We start from the raw sequence: 19,803 nt of genomic DNA on the forward strand, positions 1-19,803 counted from the left end.
ATTGATACTTATTTTTCCAACTTTTTACAGGTAGGGCGACTGGCTGATATTTATAAAAAGTCTTAGATAGGTTTGTTCCCTTACAATTGGACCTTTATTGGACTTTTTATTACAAACTTATATTCCAAAATCCTAATATCCTAACCGGCCTTCTTCTTTTGCCTTTATTCCCGGTCCAACACTTTCCAAGATGCTTTAAAATTAGATGGTTGCAATGCTGATTTTACACCCTCTTTTTGCTCTTGCCTCTTTGTCCAATAATTGTTAGGCCCTCGCTACATTCTTTTACACGGATCTTTAACCTTTTTTTTAAGGCATTTCTATTCTACCTGCTGTCCTGCTCACATCAAATATAGGCAAATAATATTTTTACCTTGAAATGTGTCAAAAAGGTAATTTTTTTACATAAAATGCGATGAGAAAAATAATAATTTCAAAATAGTTATAAAATACTTAATTAATAACTACGAGCCTTTCACTTTAAATTGTGTGAAATTGTATCTTTGTTTTTCCCCCCAAATGTATGACCAATATTTATAACTTATTTCAATTTTATTTTAAAAAATGTCGAAATTTGATCCACAAAATGGTTTATTTCATTAGCTTCAATTTCGTAAAAGTACTAGAATACAATTAATTGAACAAAATAAAAATACAAGAAAAAGAAATACAAAATTCCCAGAAAAAAAAAATCTTAAAGAAAATGATAAATAGAGGCCAGAGCCAAAGTTGGAACCTTTAGAAGCCAAGAATATTGGGGTTGCTTGAGAATCGAAGAAGGATGAGCCGCACTTCAATTCTCTCTCCCTTTCTAAATCTCTCCGCTACTTCCCCACTCATGTACTTCTACTATTCTTTACCCTCTTTTTCTGCACTTATACATTCATATTTTTTTTTATTTGTATGTATATTGTGTCTATTGTTTTGCTGATTTTGCTTTTGATTTTAAAAAGTTGTCGTAGAATTCAGAGGAGTTTCTTGAAAAGGGCTGAGTTGTTTGGTGATTATGGTAAAAGGGGTCGTTGCTTTTGCAGTTTATCAGCACCTCAACCTCAAGTTTCTGATAATTCTACTACTTCTGTCAGGTTATTCATTTTAGTATGTAAATTTCTAAAGTTTTGATTTTTGTATCGAAAGATTGTTTTTTTTGTTGAATGTGGATTGTTTTGTATTGATATACAAGTGGATAATAATAACAGGTTGTTTATATTAATATTTGTTTAATTGCAATGGGGATTTCGGGTTTTGTTTTTTTTAATGTGTAAAGTTGCATTTTCTTTTGTTGCGATGTTTAGTCTTCTGTTTTTTTTTTACCAATTTATTGGCTTTTTAAAGCTGGGGTTTCTTGGAATGCTGCCTTTGTTTATTGGTGTTTACTTTGTTGCTTGCTAGGATTGTAAACTATTTCTGGTATCGGGCCGAAATGTTGAATTTTACCTATGTTTTTTTTGTCATTGCAAAATGTCAAAAGAATTAGTTGATGGACCTTCCGGAGCTTGTACTGATTATATGCAGATTGCCTAGTCAATATACACTTTGAAGCATTATCTTCTAATTTTCAGGGTCTTTGATGTTTCTTAATAATTTGGTAGTTAGGCTTACAATAGGTAAACTATAAAGTGCTACTCATTGTAATTAAAAGATGGAAGTTCATTTTTATGTTTAATGATTGGTGTCTTGGTTTGTGCAATTAAACTGGTAGAAGAAGATTTATAGTTAAGGTGGAATGGAAAAGGTGGTGATTACTTGGCATGTTAAGCGTTAATTGTGTAGTATAGAAACTCAGAAGCAACTTACAGCATAAACAATAACAGGTCATATTTCATACTGAATTCTTTTTATGTTAAGCAGTATTCTTTGTACTTTCGAGGAAGGCTCCTCATGGAGAGCTTTAAGTGTCTGGGAGGTGTTAAGGCCCTTTCCAGAATATGGATGGGTCACTGAAGTTTTTTCAGCAAGGGTTCAAGTCTTGACACTTAGGCACTTCTATTGGATTTTACTTAATAAAGTCCTATGAATAGTTTGAAAAACACATTCATCACCTTAAAAGTCCTGTTATTATTTTTAAGATCCGAATTCCATATCTGCTTCTAACTCAATGCTGGTTCAGCCAAAATTTTACAAATGTAGAGGCAATATTTTGGTTGTTAACTATATAATCCTATCGGGGTCTTCCTCTAACACCTTAAGGTTTTAGATAAGCTGGTTACTCAACATGATATCAGAGCTCAGGCTAACGGGAGGACTAAGGTTCGATTCTTAGCCACCCCCAATATTTTGTGGACACTAAAGACAATTATGCCCCAAAGATGGGCTCCGGTGTTCCACTATTCGACCCATAAATGGGCTTCAAGTGAGGGGGAGTGTTAACTAGATGATCTTAGATGAGCTGGTTACTCAACATTGGTCTTACTTTATTAATGTTGTTTATATTTGAATGAACTGAACTCTGAACACTTGTTTGATTTGATAGTGGCCAAGGACTTAGGACTTTCAACAAGTTATATATTGTTCTCATGTATTCTTAAGTCAATAATATGTTTGATAGTGGCCAAGGACTTAGGACTGTCAACAAGTTATATATTGTTCTCGTGTATTCATAAGTCAATAATATGTTCCTCATTTTCTGTATGGTTTCTCATAATATTACATTTAAACTACAGGAAGAGGATAGTTTCTGGTGTTCAACCGACGGGATCTATACACCTCGGAAATTATCTCGGCGCAATCAAGAATTGGGTTTCATTGCAGGTCAGGATATCTAAATATCACTTTTTAGAATAAGGAAATCCGAAAAAAAATCCGACCATTGTAGTGCCTTTACTTTAGCTGGACGTAATTTGAACTTGGCATATTTGTATTGTTGCTGTCTTTCTACCTTGTGAGTAATTTAGGTAATATTAGACTCAGCCTAATATTAATTTTGCTAAATAGACTTCTAGAACAATTCAGATCTGGCCTTTTCAGATTGTGACTTAGGAAGTGAAAAGCTTTTGTCAGCAAATGTATTTTTACTTAAAATATTATCAAAGTCCATAAAGGTTGAGTGGATATGCATTTGTTATTTTCAAATTAAGAATGATGGATCATCAATATGATTATTAAGCTGGCTAGTTGAACGCATGCTACATAAATGGTGTTTGGCATGTACATAGTTTAAAACCTCATGAACAACTAAGTTAGCTATTCACTGACATTTTTTTCCTCTTATAAAGGATCTCTGTTTATGAGATTCCATTCACAACATGACGCTAATTTTGACTCGCTCGTTTAAACTTTGATCGAAGAAGTTTATGTTTTAATTTTAAATTATTACATTTTGTATAAAGAAAGAGTTTTCTGGAAAATGTATTATTAATTGAGGTCCTTTTTTCTCTTAGGCCGTAAGCCTTGGGGTACAATGTTGCTCTTTTTTATGGTGAAACTATTTTTTTTCTTCAGTTTTACATGGATGGGTGTAAATGGTGTTTGGCTGGGCGTCTCTTTAATTGTTTTTCCTTATTAATTAAGTTTTAATAGCATGCATGTCTATTGGATCATTCACACTCTTTGATCTTTGCAGAATACATATGATACACTTTTCTTCATTGTGGATCTCCACGCGGTATGTCATATTATCGTCATACTATTAGACTATACCTACGTAAATTATTCTAGATATTCTTTATTATATTTGTTATCATCTAAAAATATTTGGAGAACTTGCCAAAGACCTAATAAAAAGATATAAACGATAAGGTCTTTAATACTTCAAGAGTGAAGAATGCTGGATAAAAAGATAGCCCTAAAATGTGCAAGGGAGACAAACGGAAAGTGCTCTCTTAGACTAGCAGATTCTACAACTATACAAACTACTGGGTTATCCTGCACCATTTCTTAGCATTCAGCCATTCACTTGTTTTATATATTATTATTTAAATTAGCTATTTGCTAGAGCTATTCTCGTCCCATCGTAGAGAGATTTTCAGTCCAGTGTTGTTTAATGCACATTTTTTTTAAAACGCAAGGCCCAATTGTAAAGGCGCGGCTTGTGAAGCGCCATTTATAAACTAATAATTGCAAACTTTTCAAACATATGATTATCTATATAATCTAATTTTTACATTTTCCAGGTGTATAGGTTGTTGAAAATATTGTGTCCCTGCATTCCTCGTATTTTAGCTAATAGCCTCGTCGTGTTCATTTTGCTCATATATATAGTATATAACATGTTTAATCCTTTAAAATAATCATGTTATAAAGCTTATCACTTTTTAGGTCAACTTATGTGGGACAGGGATCGATAACACTATAAAGATGGTGTTATTAGATGGTTCCTTTAAATGAACTAAAAAGTGATGAAATTTAGGACAAATTTTAGTGATCAAGTATGGTGAAAGAGAGAAAATTATAAATAGACCTCGGATTGGCTAACCAACATAGTCTTGTTGGTTACATGAGGTGTTTCTTGGGTATATCGTGAAAATTTTATTAGAGATGAGTCTATACTATAAAGAGTTTGCCACATTTAACTAGAACACATACACTGTGAAATGATTTCCGGATGCAACATATATTAGTAAGCATGTCTCTTGCAGAATTTGTCCTAATTAGTAAGCATTTTACCTTTACTTGCCAAAATTTTGTAAACTTAGTTAGGGCTTTAAAGATGTTTCCTGGTGCCGTGCTAGGCGATACAGAGCAAGGAATTAGCAGCTTAATTGTGTATTTGTTCTATGTTATTATTTAGCAATAAAGTATATTGTTATATATGATTAAGTTTAATTATATTGATTAAAATAATATCAGGAATATTCCAAGTTATGGTAATAGAGTAATGAAATGATTTATTTTTAAAAAAATTTAATAATTGTGGTGGATTAGTACTAATAAGCATTTATTGATTAGAAGTTTTTCCCTCATTATTATGATAAGTTTTAGACCCATCCCCTGTGATACAAGGAGATTTGATATTTTATCATTTTTAATCAAATTGCGAGTATTCTTTTGTTATGGGTTGCGATCCAAACATCTCTCCTTTTTGCAATTGGGAAAACATTAGGGTAGTGCATTTTTAGTTTTTTTACAAATTAAATCACCATACCCTATCCTTTTATCATTTTTGCTCTCTAATTTCTTGTTTTCAATTTTAGTGCAGCTAACAGTGTTGAATGTCGTTTTTTTAATTGATACTTGGGAAAGACATAACTTGCCCAATATGACCTTTGACATATAATACATAAGTACCGAGTTCATCATAATACTGCATTTTAACATCTTTTATCTGTAAGCGCAATTGTATAGAAGTGAAATATAAGATCATCTAAAATAATGAGATATTAAAAATTTCAAAATACCTTTTATACTATTTTGATATTTTTTAAAATGCTCTTGACATTGTGTTAGAAGTATTGACATATATATATATATATATATATATATATATATATGAAAATAGTTCTATGGAGACCACATTTTTATCGGAGACCTCGAAGACCACGTATGTTCTGCAATCAAAACACTATGAAATATATTATTTTATGAAGTATGTTTTACGAATATCACTAATTTATTAAAAATGTTGAAGATCATTTAAGTTTAATAAGTATAATGTGTATGTTCTGCAATTTGAACAAATGTTCTGCATGTTTCGTAGAATAAAACATATTGTAATGTTCTACATGCAGTACATGTACGATATTCAAAAATTTGATTCTGTGTGGTGCATGTTGGGGGGCCTTTAGATTAGATTGATCTAGTGGGTTAGATTAGTTTCTAGTTTTCATCTTAAAAGTTGTTTCTATTTGATCATCTCCATATATATGTATGTAATTTCTGAAACATGATATATATTCTCTGTATGTATCTACATTCACTTTTACGACTATGATTAAGCATGACAAGATGTCACCGGCAGATAACCCTTCCGTATGATACCCGTGAACTATCGAAAGCAACAAAAGATACTGCCGCAATTTATTTGGCATGTGGCGTTGACACCTCAAAGGTAATGTCAATGGCCTTCGTCCCTTGTTTTAGTTCTGGCATAATAACTTCCTGACTATGTGCAAGTGAAATACTGATTTTTAGTTTCTTTACACAGGCATCAGTATTTGTGCAGTCTCATGTCCGTGCACATGTAGAACTGTTGTGGCTGTTAAGTTCTGCTACCCCAATCGGTTGGTTGAACAGAATGATTCAATTTAAAGAGAAATCCCGCAAGGCGGTGCGTCTCTACTGTATGAGGCTCAATCTCCATCATTTTTCTTTGGGTCGCATTCAGAATTTATGTTGTTTGTTTGTTGCTCTAAATGAAAAAGCCCCTTTCTCTCCCCCCCTCCCCCCCCCCTCTCTCTCTCTCCCCCCCCCTCTCTCTCTCTCTCTCTCCCCCTCTCTCTCCCTCTCTCTCCCTCTGCCCCCTCCCTCTCCCCCCCCTCCCTCTCCCCCCCCTCCCTCTCCCCCCCTCTCTCTCTGTCATACTTTTTCCTTGATACAATTGTTCTACAACTGCCTGAAGCGTCTAGCACATCTACTGTTAACTTTTCTTAATTGCCATGCCTTCGAATATTTATTCTTCCATGACGCACCTTGTTCACTTTTTGTTTTTTTGTTGCTTAGGGTGATGAGAATGTTGGAGTTGCTCTCCTTACCTATCCTGTTCTGATGGCTTCTGATATACTCTTGTATCAGGTATATTTATGCAGCATGCGTACACCGACATTCTTATGTTATGTACTTGTGAATTATATTAGGTATCCTGCGTGGTTGCAAGCTTGTAAAATTAGTCATGTATATGAGCTTCTTTAATTTTTACAGTTCTTACATATGTCTTTTTGTGCAGTCTGACTTTGTCCCAGTTGGTGAGGATCAGAAACAGCATTTAGAGTTAACCAGAGAGCTAGCCGAGCGTGTTAATCATTTATATGGAGGAAGGAAGTGGAAGAAACTGGGAGGGTAAAATATGAGATTATTATATGCACATCTAGTCATCTAGATAATAGAGAATCATGTGCAAATCATTTTAATTGTAAAAATCTTGACCGGCCAATTTATGTTCTTGTCGTTTTGGTAACATTTCTTTTTGCTTGCAGGCGAGGTGGTTCCTTATTTAAGGTGAATTCTAGTGTTCCATCAATTCCGTATTGGTCCTTGCTGGTTAAACTCACAGAAAAGCATAATTAGTTAAGAACAACTCAATTAATGATTAATTTTGTAGGTTCCTGAGCCCCTTATTCCTCCTGCTGGTGCCCGGGTGATGTCTCTTACAGATGGTTTGTCTAAGGTATTTATTGATGGAATTCCACACACCGGTCTATTTTTGTTATTCTCATAAATTTATTTGTTTAAACAATATTAACTGATGTCTCACAACTTCATTGATGTACAAGTGGGTAATAGGCTAAAACATCACTGAACTCATCACCAACTTGCAAGTAGGTCACTGAACTCAAAAAGCTTGCTAACAGATCACTGAACTACGTTTTAACTTGCAAATTAGTCATTGAACATTAAAAAATTTGCACAAACGTTAAATCATCTTTGACTTTAACGGAATCCGTTAGTTTTTTGTTTTTTCCAAATAAATCAGTTAGTTGTTTTTGTTTCTTTTTCTAAATGAATCAGTTATTTTTTTTTAACTTTTTTCCTAATGTTAGTCTTTTTTTCTAAATATATCCATTAGTGTTTTCTGCTAAATAATTATTTTTTTTGCTAATTAAATACGTTGGTTTTTTGCTTAAATCAGTTAGTGTTTTTAAATAAATCACTTAGCTTGTTTTTTTACGTACTTATTTTTAAAAAATTACATACAAATTATATTTTTGTAAAAATTATCATTTTTACGAAATTTATAAAATTTATAAATTATAGAATTTAAAAAATTTGAATAAACTTCCGTTCATTCTGTTAATGTATGTTAACGACAGTTAGCTAAATGCAAGTTTTTATCAGTTTAATGAGTTGTTTGTAAGCTTTCCGAGTTCAGTTATCTAAATGCAAGTTTTTATCATTTTAATGAGTTGACTGCAAGTTTTTTGAGTTCAGTTACCTAACTGCAAGTTAGGTAGTAGTTCAATTATGTTTTAGCCTTTCATCCCAGTGGAAAAATGATTATTATCTAGTAGCGTATTGTATTGTTGATTTTGCTTTGTGGTGTGGTGCCAAAAGTTAGCTACATTTTCTTTGCAAGTCATTTGGTCAAAAATCCCCTAGTTTCCAGCATTAATATATTTCTATATGTCCACTGAAGGTCAGAAGTAACGTGAAAAAGGTCTATATCATCTTGCAAAACCTATTTTTGTTCTAATAAGTAGGACTTCATGGATTTCACTGCATGTTTGAAATTTCCAAAGAGTTTTTGTAGCAGGTTCGATACATACTGATTTTGTTTTTATTATTCCTTTAGATGTCTAAGTCGGCACCCTCTGATCAATCACGGATTAATTTGCTCGACTCAAACGATGTAAGTTACCGCTTCCCGTTATACCATTTCGACTATGTACAAGTTTGTCCGACGCTGCTTAGGAATATCTTGTATCTTGTGTGTTCGTACTTGTGTCCTCAATTCGTCCAAAAAAAATCCCCTTTAGCTAGAAGTTCTTTGAATATTAAATGTATAAAGGCGCTGATGTAATGTTCATATAGACATGCTTAATATCTCCCCACTTTACCGATTTAAAACTTGTTTTTTGTAGGTAATTGCTAATAAAATAAAGCGTTGCAAGACTGACTCATTTTCAGGGTAAATATTAACATCTCTGTTTTTTTTTGTTAATAACCAGCTCACATAGAAATTAATTTGTCATCTTAAATTGTTTATTCCCAAAGGTTGCATGCCCTTAAGTTTATAATGTACACCACGTGTTTAACAGATTGGAGTTCGATAATCCAGATAGACCTGAATGTAACAACCTTCTGTCAGTATATCAGCTTGTTACAGGGAAAACTAAAGAGGTAGCACTGTCTACTTTTATTGCTGCCAGCAGTTGCAATGCTTTAATCTATTAGTACACTTAGAGCTGTCTCTGCTTTCAAAATTTATTAGACCTTATGTCATCTGCAATTAAAATTTAAAATCCTGACCCCTTTTAAGCCAGCAAGATTTTATAGAAAACGTTTTAAATGCTTTCTATGTAAACTTTAAAATCCGCTAGACACAGATTTATGATCCAAATGAATGACATGGCAGGAAGTCGCCCAGGAATGTCAAAATATGAACTGGGGGACGTTTAAAGTCGTTCTTACTGATGCACTTGTTGCTCATCTAAATCCGATCCAGGTTTCTACTTGTTTTTTTGATGCTCTTGTGACTTACATATATAATTTGATAGTTAAACTAAATTTAACTGGATTACTGGACTATAGTTACCAGCCTCATGACTCCATCGCCAATTGGGATTTCACTTTTTCAGGCACGCTATGAGGAAATCATTTCTGATACAGGTTATTTAGATGGAGTTTTGGCGGAAGGTGCTGAGAAAGCTGCAAGCGTAGCAGATGCCACTCTCAAGAATGTCTACCAGGCAATGGGGTTTTTGCAGAGATGAGGAGAATTTGTGCCATCAGCAGAATTTGTTTTTGAGGCCAGTAAGAAAATACTAATATTAGAACCCTACGGAATATTACTATTAGCTACACATACAAAGGAGAACATTCTTGACTGAGAAAAGAGTTCTTTATTTAAGAGGCCAGCATTCCGTTATGCAATATTTTCCGAGATAGGTGATTTGGTTGAATAGTATATCATGTAGCTGGAATATTTTGTGAATAGAGTTTTGTGTTAGGAGCTTTTGGAAGATTTTAATCAGATAAGCCATGTGTATCAAAGATAAATTGATAAAGTTTCTTAGTTTTTCTACATTAAGCAATTTTCTGAGGTGGTAATGCCGAAACTGTAGACCATCGCTGGAAAAGCTGGGATCCATATTGAAATTAAAAAAAGAGATTGGTGGCTTTGGGCTTCGAAAATACCTCGCCCATATAGCCACGAAAAGTTGGAGAATATTAATGAACCCGTCATGATTTGGGCAACAACCCGTTGTATAAATTTTGGGATAACAGGATCAAAATCTCGGTAAAATGTGGTCCTTTATATCACTCAAAGATGTAAATATATTTTGTATTTTTTTTACTATTTTTAAAAACATTTATTGTTTTGAAAAAAAATTAGAAAAAATATTATGAAAATGTGTGAATTATGCATTTATCTTATAAACGCATTTTTATGGTTTTAAACGCATTATTAACACGCGTGACCTTCAAAAATTCAACAGCAGCCCCTGAAGAAAAAGAACAATTTTAATTTAGCAGTCCAATAGCAGCCCAAAAGAAAAGAAATATTTTAATTCAGAACAACAATTTTACAAAGGAGTGATACACATGTTATCCTTGCGTTTTTTTATAATATAGAAAGGGACATTTACCTAACATTTATCACTTCTCTTACATGAACTTTGCTCTCTTAAAAAATATTCTATTTATTATTTTTTTTCTTTCATTTTAAAACTCGGGATCCATATTTTACACAAACTAAAATATCACGATCTATTAAGTCTTGGTTTTTGACATGGTGAGAATATTCTCTTCTTAAGTCACATTTTATATGTAGTAAGTTCTTTCGTGCTTTGTTTTTGTTTGTTTCTCAAAAGCTGCGTTCGATGGCTGGACAAAAAGATTCGGTGCAAAAAATGGAGGAGGAGTTTGTAATGATATCCATTGATGATGAAGAACAGGGGGTATCATCTATGAGGAAGACACGGATGTTACAAGCGAAATAAATACAATATGGTGTTTAGTTGGGAGGTTCTTAACGGAGTCGTCCATTGATTCCAGGTCATGCAGCACAATATGGCCTTCTTATGGCGTCCAGGAAAAGGTATGTATGTGGAGCAACTGGAGGGGAATCGGTTCTTATTCCAAATCTACCACGAGATTGATATAAAACGGGTGTGTGATGGCAACCCATGGACCTTTGGCCGATTTCAGTTAGTGTTCGAAAGGTTTAAGGAAAGGGATAATTCAAAAACTATGCCGATTAACAATTTGGAAATCTGGGTACAACTACATGATATGGGCACAAGGTTTATGTCACAAAGGGTTGTTACTAACATTGGAAACTACATAGGAAAATTCGTCGAGTCTGATGCAAATAACTTCAGGGGGTTTGGAGAGAATTTTTCAGAGTACGCGTTTCAATTCCATTAAATGCACCTCAGAAGAGGCGTATGAAACTCAAGAAAAATGACTCAAACTGGTACTGAGTTAATTTTAAGTATGAAAATATACCCACGTTTTGTTTTATCTATGGACTTATAAGACACAATGATAAGTTCTGTGAGAAATTATTTGATACACCAGTTGAGATGATAGTTAAGCCATATTGCCCATTTATGAAAGCCGAATAACGAAGAAGGAATCATACGATAGGTAGTAAGTGGCTGAGGATGGGTGGTGGAGCACAAGGAAACACGGAAATGGAAGAAGGGTGGGACAAAGTTGTCACCGAGATTGTCGCTACAGATATAAGGCAAGGAGATATTATTGCAACAGATATGGAAATCAAATCAGGAGATGATAATCAAGATAGTGGATGTAATCTAAGGGTTCTAACTGTAAGCCCCAGTAGTATATCATTACATCCAGTAAATAAGGATAATAATGAGTGAAATACTATAAATGAAAATTCTAACGAAATTCTTGTGTCTGACTCAAAGAGACGTAGGATGGGCCATGAATATATCAACCCAGACACAGAGATGGACTTTGGCTTAAATGAAAAAGAATATAACCAAAAAAACTTTCCTTTGGCGAGTACTGCTATGCAGGCCCGCCACTCCTCATGAGTGCCCTAAGCTGGAACTGCCAAGGTATTGGGCCACCTTGGAAATTTCAGTTCCTACAGGACGTAATACGTCAAGAAAGGCCTAAGTTAATATCATATGTGAGACTCTTTGTAGGAAGAATAAGATGGAAATGATTAGTGCAAGACTGGGATATCAGGTGTAACACCCCCAGATCCGGGGTCGGGGATCCGGGTCGTCACGGTCTTTCTTTCCACAATATCACTTCACTTAATTAATAATAATAACCTTATGCTGTGACCCCACACTAACACACACCACAACCCGTTATAGTCTCGGAGATTAAATTGAAATAAGTACAAGTCTTTGAATCCACAATTTAAAAGTTATTACAACCCAAAATGATTACTTAATAAGTTTACAATTAATTGCCATTATCTGCCACAAGTTATAATTATACATAATTGATTCTCAAAAGTAGATGGTCTGATCTACAATAGATATACCTCTGCAGCTATAGCAGCTACAACATCATCGGGAAGACGCGGGACGCTTCCCACGCGCTTGCGCTGGGTCTGCTGGAGTCTGGCCATCTTTCCTAACTGTTGTTGTGTGATGAAGAAATAAAGCAAGAGTGAGCCTTACAGCTCGCAGGATAATATATAGTGATAACAATAATATAAGTATCTAAATGGATACTTACTAGAATCTTTTATCCTGTGTAAGATAATTACTTACTAGATATAAGTAAAAATAAGGGATGAAGTTACCAAATACTTCACTACACTTATATCATTTATAAAGCCACTTGAACTACCACTGTTCAAAGTATAATGAGCTTTTACCAGTTCATCACATAGATGAGACTACAAGACAAGATTTGAATAAATTAAACCTTTGAAATATTATTAAAGGAAATGAAGTTATGATATACTTCATTAAGTTCTGATATATATATATATATATATATATATATATCCACATATACATCTTCTTTATACATTTCCTGAAAACCTCTGTCATGTAAAGTATGAACAGAGTTTGAAACATCCAATAAATTTTGGGAAAGGAAAATAATTTTGGCATAAACCAGGTATCTCGCTGATCAGGCAAAGATACCAATAAGTAACATTTTCTACTAGTAGATGGACGAATTCCCCACTGGTCATCACCCTGGTCTCAATAGGACCTTATGTTGGACTGCCACTCAGCCACTTATGCATTTGATGGACTCCCACTGAGCCACTTGCGCTATCATGGACGCCCACTGAGCCCATGTTGCTTATGCCGACTCAATAGATGGACTTACTTCCCGAACGTTGGGTAAGTAATCAATTCATTTACCAAAACTGCAACCTTGTTGCGAATATAAAATACACCACAGAGCCGGATCCCTCAGGTTTTGAGCGAGTATTTAAATCCCCTTAAAAAGGAAGATCTTAAATATAAAAATGAGTTTTGGGATCCGCTCTAACTTTTAAAAATCATTTTGAAGACTCGAAAACACTTTAAAGAGTGTTTGGAGTAAAGCTGATTTAATGAAGTAAATCAGTCCCCAGTATATTTAGAAAATGTCTGAATATTATTATTTAAATAATATTCCCATAAAGAATAATCTTTATAAAAATAATTGAAGTAGAAGTTTTAAAACTTATACTTGAAATGAGTATTAAATAACCAAAGATATACTTATACGAAAGTACTATCTTTATTTGAATAATCAAAAATAAGTTTGATTATCGACACCTTATTCTTTAATAAAATAAAGAACATATCTCAGCAAATAATCGGAGTCATAGATCCTCAAACGAGTATTCAAATAATATTCATTAAATAATATAAACTGAGTCATAAGCCCTCGAATGAATATTCAAATAATATTCAATAAATAATATAAAAGAGTCATAAGCCCTCGAATGAATATTCAAATAATATTCAATAAATAATATAAAAGAGTCATAAGCCCGCGAATGAATATTCAAATAATATTCAAATAATAAAATAAAAGGAGTCATAAGTCCTCGAATGAATATTCAAAATAATATTCATTTAATAAAATAAAAGGAGTCATAAGTCCTCGAATGAATATTCAAAATAATATTCATTTAATAAAATAAAGAAGTCATAAGCCCTCGAATGAATATTCAAAATAATATTCATTTAATAAAATAAAGAAGTCATAAGCCCTCGAATGAATATTCAAAATAATATTCATTTAATAAAATAAAGAAGTCATAAGCCCTCGAATGAATATTCATAATAATATTCATTAAATAAAATAAAGTTATCGAATAAACCTTATTCGATTAATAGTTTTGAAAACTATAACCATATATATATATATAAATATATATGTATATATATACATATATACAAAATCTACTCGGGATCCTCGACTCCCGGTTTTAGAAAATATTTTCACCTTTTGGGTCCTTATAATAAGGGTATATGCGAAATACTGCTATCCTCTAGCATAGGTATTATCAACTGAACCAACAGATATATAAATCAAGAATACGAAACAGGCATGCATATATACCATATCACATGCTACAATATATCGCAAGAATTTGCTAATAACAAATATGCATTTATTACAAGATCATGCATATACACAAATACATCACAACAACAGTATAACGGGTAGAAAACTTGCCTGAGCGACTTGGGGTGATAAAAGGCTCGGGACGAGTCTGGTAACCTATAAACAACAAGTAAGTTGGAATTAAACCAAAGTCACTTGTAAATCTATACTTTAACTAACTTAGACTCTAACGCTTGTTTTGCGCTTACTGATTCGCTTAAGTCACTCGGGTACCCTCGGCTCCACCATTTTTAATAATTTAACCTTTACGAGTTTTAAGGCGATTCCTTCGCGAGTGTCTTACCAACTGCCTAACACACTTACCATAAATGTTTCATACATTAATTAACCCTTTTTGGTCTTTAACCTATGTTTCAAAGTAAGTCGAGGGGAAAAGTTTCGTTCACGAAACGCCGTTACTTGAAACGGTCGTTTCTCCTAAACCGTGCATCGGAATCGAACGAACTACATATCAAAACGAAGCTCGTAACACGAGCTATCTAGACATGGAAATGGTCATAATCTAGCAGGGGGTTCTCGGGTCCTAATGTTATGCACAAAAATAGTCTAAAGAAAATCGGACGTTACGACGGCTATGTTTACGCGATTTCCCAATTTAAAACCATTCAAAACCAACCCAATTCAACCTCAAATCCAACATACAACCAACATCCATCCTTATCACATCATAACAACCCCAACCAATTCAATTTTAACATTCATACTTATGCCTAAGCTTGAATTTAACTATACTACATTCTTTTAACCAAAACAACAAGATTTACCAATCCGATTCAATACCATTTCAATCCCAAACTCTAAATCACAAACATCAAGCTACAATATCACCCTACTAATCAAAATCATCTTATAATACATAGGAATCTAGGGTTTGGAGATGATATACCTTCCTTGAAGTGGTGGGAGGAGCTAGGAAGCCTTAAGAAGCTTTGAGAAGTCTTAGGAATGCTTGGATCTTCAAGGAAATCAAGAAAAATTTCAAGTTAAAAACTTGAAAACACTATTCATTGTCTTCTTCTTTGATTAAATGAAGAAGATTGAGAAGGAATTGATGGCTTAAACTCATGATATAGCCCTAACTAAGTATAAGGATGATTAGGGAATTAACTCACCAATTTAGGAAGCTTGGATCTTTGATTTTGAAATTCCTTGCCTTTAAAATGTCAAAAAGCCGAGAGCATGAAGAACAATGCCTTGGTTTCTTTTTTTTTTTTGATTTTGATGAAAGTGATTTGCTTGGCTTGGTTGATTGGTTTTGTGTTTGATTTAGTAAATTACCTAGTTGCCCTTGATTTTGTGTGGTTAAAAAACCACCACATCTCCTTCCTTCCCATGTCATGCCCATGTCATGTGGTGATGTCATCATTCCCTCCTTGTCCTCTTCTCATTGGTTGGGTGACATCACTCTCTCTAATCCCTTTGATTAACTTCCTAATTATTTACCTAATGACCGCTGATCTGTTATACGGTTCGCTTAACTTTCGTTCTCGTTTATCGTTTGAAGGATCATACCCGGGATCTTATTACTTAGGTTCCCTTAACCTTTCTCAATACATTATATTCCTTTTTATGATCCTCTATTATAATCCTTTAATTTAAATCCTTTTTATCCTGTTACCTTATACTCAATTCTCTCCGTATCTAGTGGATTTCCGGGAAAAACCAAAGTGTTCGGAATTGGATTCTGGCGATCTTTACATACACTCATATACCATATAGAGTACTAATAAAATCTCAGAATATCCATAATAGAACCCCTACATAGTGTGGCATGAAAAGTTTTCTCATTCAGCTAAAACACTATTCACAAGGGTTACAAAAAGTTGAAAATTTTGGGGGTTATTACAGTCTCCCCTCCTTAAAAGGATTCCGTCCCGGAATCAAACAGAAAACAAATGGGGGTACTTTTCTAGCATTGTGCTCTCTAGTTCCCAAGTTGATTCTTCCACATTATGATTCTGCCATAGTACTCTGACTAGCTTGATTACTTTGTTCCGAAGCACCTGCTCCTTCTTATCTATAATCCTTACTGGCTTCTCCACGTAAGTTAGATCTGGCTGCATATCCACCTGCTCGTACTCCACTATGTGTCTGGCATCCCGATGATACTTCCTTAGCATTGACACATGGAACACATTATGAACTTGTTGCAAATTAGGGGGTAAGGCTAGCTCGTAAGCTAACTTTCCAATCCGTCTTAATATCTCAAAAGGTCCAATGTATCTTGGGCTTAGTTTTCCTTTCCTTCCGAACCTCATTAATCCCTTCCAAGGGGATACCTTTAGCAATACTAAGTCCCCGACTTCATATTCCTTGTCCTTTCGGGCTAGGTTTGCATATTTCTTCTGTCTGTCTTGGGCTGCTACAAGCCGTCCTCTGATGAGATCCACTATATCTTTGGTCCTTTGGACCACTTCGGGTCCGAGCATCTTCCGCTCTCCTACCTCATCCCAGTATAAGGGAGATCGACACCTTCTTCCGTACAGGGCCTCATAAGGCGGCATTCCGATGCTAGCATGAAAGCTATTGTTATAAGAAAACTCGATCAACGGTAAGTGATCATCCCAACTCCCTTTAAAGTCTATTGCACAGACTCTCAACATATCCTCTAGTGTCTGGATGGTCCTTTCACTCTGCCCATCCGTCTGGGGGTGGTACGCGGTACTCATATTTAACTTGGTCCCCGCACATTCTTGAAAGCTCCTCCAAAATCTGGAGTTGAACCTGGGGTCTCGGTCTGAGACAATGGACGCTGGGACTCCATGTCGCGTCACTATTTCCTTAAGGTAAATGTCCACCAGTCTATCGACTGTGTATCTCTCATTGATAGGAATGAAATGAGCTGACTTTGTCAGCCGGTCTATAATTACCCAAATGGCATCGTGATTGGCTTTCGTCCTTGGCAAGCCTACAACAAAATCCATCGCTATTTGTTCCCATTTCCATTCGGGAATCTCCAGGGGTCGTAAGAGTCCACTAGGTCTCTGGTGCTCTGCCTTTACCCTTTGGAAAGTCAAACATTTGCTTACCCATTCTGCTACGTCCCTCTTCATGTTGGGCCACCAGTAATATTCCTTCAAATCCCTATACATCTTGGTACTTCCCGGGTGAATGGAATACCTTGAACTATGGCTTTCATCCAATATCTCATCTTTAAGCTCTTGAACATTCGGAACCCAAATCCGGTAGGAGTACCTCATTATCCCTTTATCATCTTTCTCAGTATGGATCTCCTCTCCAATCATTGACCCTCTACCTTCATTCATTATTTTCTCTTGGCACAATCTGATCTTTTCCAATAACTCTGGCTGCATTGAGATCTCAAAAAGCTTTTCAGTTCCGGTTCCGGTTACCTTTACTTCTATTTCCATTCTCTCAAAATCCCTTATCAATTCTTCCGAAGTCGTTATCATTCTGAGTCTTTCCTTTCTACTAAGGGCATCAGCCACCACATTGGCTTTCCCTGGATGATAGAGAATCTCACAATCATAGTCCTTAATTAGTTCTAACCATCTCCTCTGGCGCATGTTGAGCTCTTTCTGCGTAAATATGTACTTGAGGCTCTTATGGTCTGTGAAAATCTCGCACTTCTCTCCATACAAGTAGTGCCTCCAAATTTTTAAGGCAAATACTATTACCGCGAGCTCAAGGTCATGAGTAGGATATCTAACCTTGTATTCCTTCAATTATCTCGATGCATACGCAATCACTTTAGCGTGCTGCATAAGCACACATCCTAATCCTTTGTGCGACGCGTCACTATATATCACAAAATCTCCTTTTCCGTCCGACAATGCCAATACCGGAGCCGTTATCAACCTTTTCTTTAATTCCTGAAAACTGTTCTCGCATTTCTCCGTCCATTTAAACTTCTCTGTCTTACGAGTAAGTCGTGTCAAAGGGGCTGCGATCTTCGCAAAGTCCTGTACAAATCTACGATAATAGCCGGCCAATTCTATGAAACTCCTTGCCTCTGTGGGTGTTTTTGGCCTTTCCCAATTTGAGACCGCCTCTATCTTGGAGGGGTCGACCAATACTCCTTCTTTATTGATCACATGTCCTAAAAACTGTACTTCATTCCACCAGAATTCACACTTCGAGAATTTGGCATATAACTGTTCCTCTCTGAGTATTCCTAGAGCTATCCTCAAATGCTCTGCATGTTCTGTCTCAGTCCTTGAGTAGATCAAAATATCATCGATAAAAACTATCACACATTTGTCCAAGTACTTCTTAAATACTCTATTCATTAAATCCATGAAAGCCGCTGGGGCGTTGGTTAATCCAAAGGACATTACCAAGAACTCATAATGCCCATATCTGGTACGGAACGCTGTCTTGGAAATATCTTCGGGTTTAATCTTTAGTTGGTGATATCCAGTTCTCAGGTCGATCTTGGAAAAATAAACAGCATCCTTTAGCTGGTCGAACAGATCGTCTATTCTAGGTAATGGGTACCTGTTCTTTATGGTTAGCTTGTTCAACTCTCGATAGTCTATGCACAGCCTCATGCTCCCATCTTTCTTCTTAACAAATAAAACTAGTGCTCCCCATGGAGACACACTGGGTCTTATCATACCCTTATCCAAGAGTTCCTGCAATTGGATAGCTAATTCCTTCATTTCTAACGGGGCTAACCGGTAAGGTGCTTTTGAAACTGGCGCCGTCCCTGGGGCCAACTCAATAACAAATTCAATCACTCTATCGGGTGGTAATCTCAGAAGGTCTTGTGGGAATACATCTTCAAATTCGTTGACTACTGGAATATCTTGTAAGTTAGGCACCTCCTTCTGCGTGTCCACCACATAGGCTAGGTAGGCCTCACTTCCTTTTCGTAGCATCCTTCTGGCCTGGGCCATAGTCAAAAATTTCTGCGTCTGCCTCTTTCCTCTAAATATAACTTCTTTCTTCCCTGGGACATTTAGCTTAACTTTCTTCCCTTTACAGTCTATCTGAGCATCATTGCTAGATAGCCAGTCCATTCCCAAAATTACATCAAACTCCCCTAATTTAAAAGGAATCAGATCAACACTAAAGGATTGCTCCCCTATGCCTATCTCACAGGCGGGGTGAATCTGGTTAATAGGAATAATTTCATGATTGGCTATTTCTACTTGCAAGGGTTCTATCAAGGGTTTAGCCTTAAGTCTTAACTTACGCGCAAAGTCCTTTGATATAAAAGATTTAGTTGCTCCCGAATCAAATAAAACATTTGCACTGACTGAATTTAGAGAAAGGGTACCTGCTATCACATCTGAATCTTTCATAGCATCCTGGACTGTCATGTTGAAAGTCCTTGCAGTAGGTGGCTTATTAGAAGCAACCCTGCTTGCTCCCGAAGCTGCTGGTTTGTTCATTGGGCATTCCCTCTTCCAATGACCTGGGCGTCCACACTGATGACAAGTGGTGGTTGGAATGACG

General features: G+C 35.4%; 1 protein-coding gene across 3 annotated transcripts; it reads left to right on the forward strand.

The window, feature by feature from the left end:
- Positions 1–682: 682 nt before the first annotated feature.
- On the forward strand, positions 683–9,861 carry LOC141707614 (tryptophan--tRNA ligase, chloroplastic/mitochondrial). Of its 3 annotated transcripts, XM_074510860.1 has the most exons (15): positions 683–840; positions 954–1,085; positions 2,664–2,751; positions 3,563–3,604; positions 5,897–5,986; positions 6,083–6,205; positions 6,598–6,669; positions 6,821–6,933; positions 7,071–7,092; positions 7,196–7,261; positions 8,384–8,440; positions 8,673–8,719; positions 8,850–8,931; positions 9,167–9,256; positions 9,390–9,861. In XM_074510860.1, exons 1-15 carry the CDS (start codon positions 782–784, stop codon positions 9,522–9,524), a joined length of 1,218 nt encoding a protein of 405 aa, XP_074366961.1. In that variant the 5' UTR covers positions 683–781; the 3' UTR covers positions 9,525–9,861. The 3 variants fall into 3 exon arrangements, with proteins under 3 accessions (XP_074366961.1, XP_074366962.1, XP_074366963.1); XM_074510861.1 differs by lacking the exon at positions 3,563–3,604; XM_074510862.1 differs by lacking the exons at positions 8,673–8,719; positions 8,850–8,931.
- Positions 9,862–19,803: the final 9,942 nt, after the last annotated feature.

This window comes from Apium graveolens, chromosome 2 (assembly GCF_009905375.1).
Source record: "Apium graveolens cultivar Ventura chromosome 2, ASM990537v1, whole genome shotgun sequence".
Taxonomy (NCBI): domain Eukaryota; kingdom Viridiplantae; phylum Streptophyta; class Magnoliopsida; order Apiales; family Apiaceae; genus Apium; species Apium graveolens.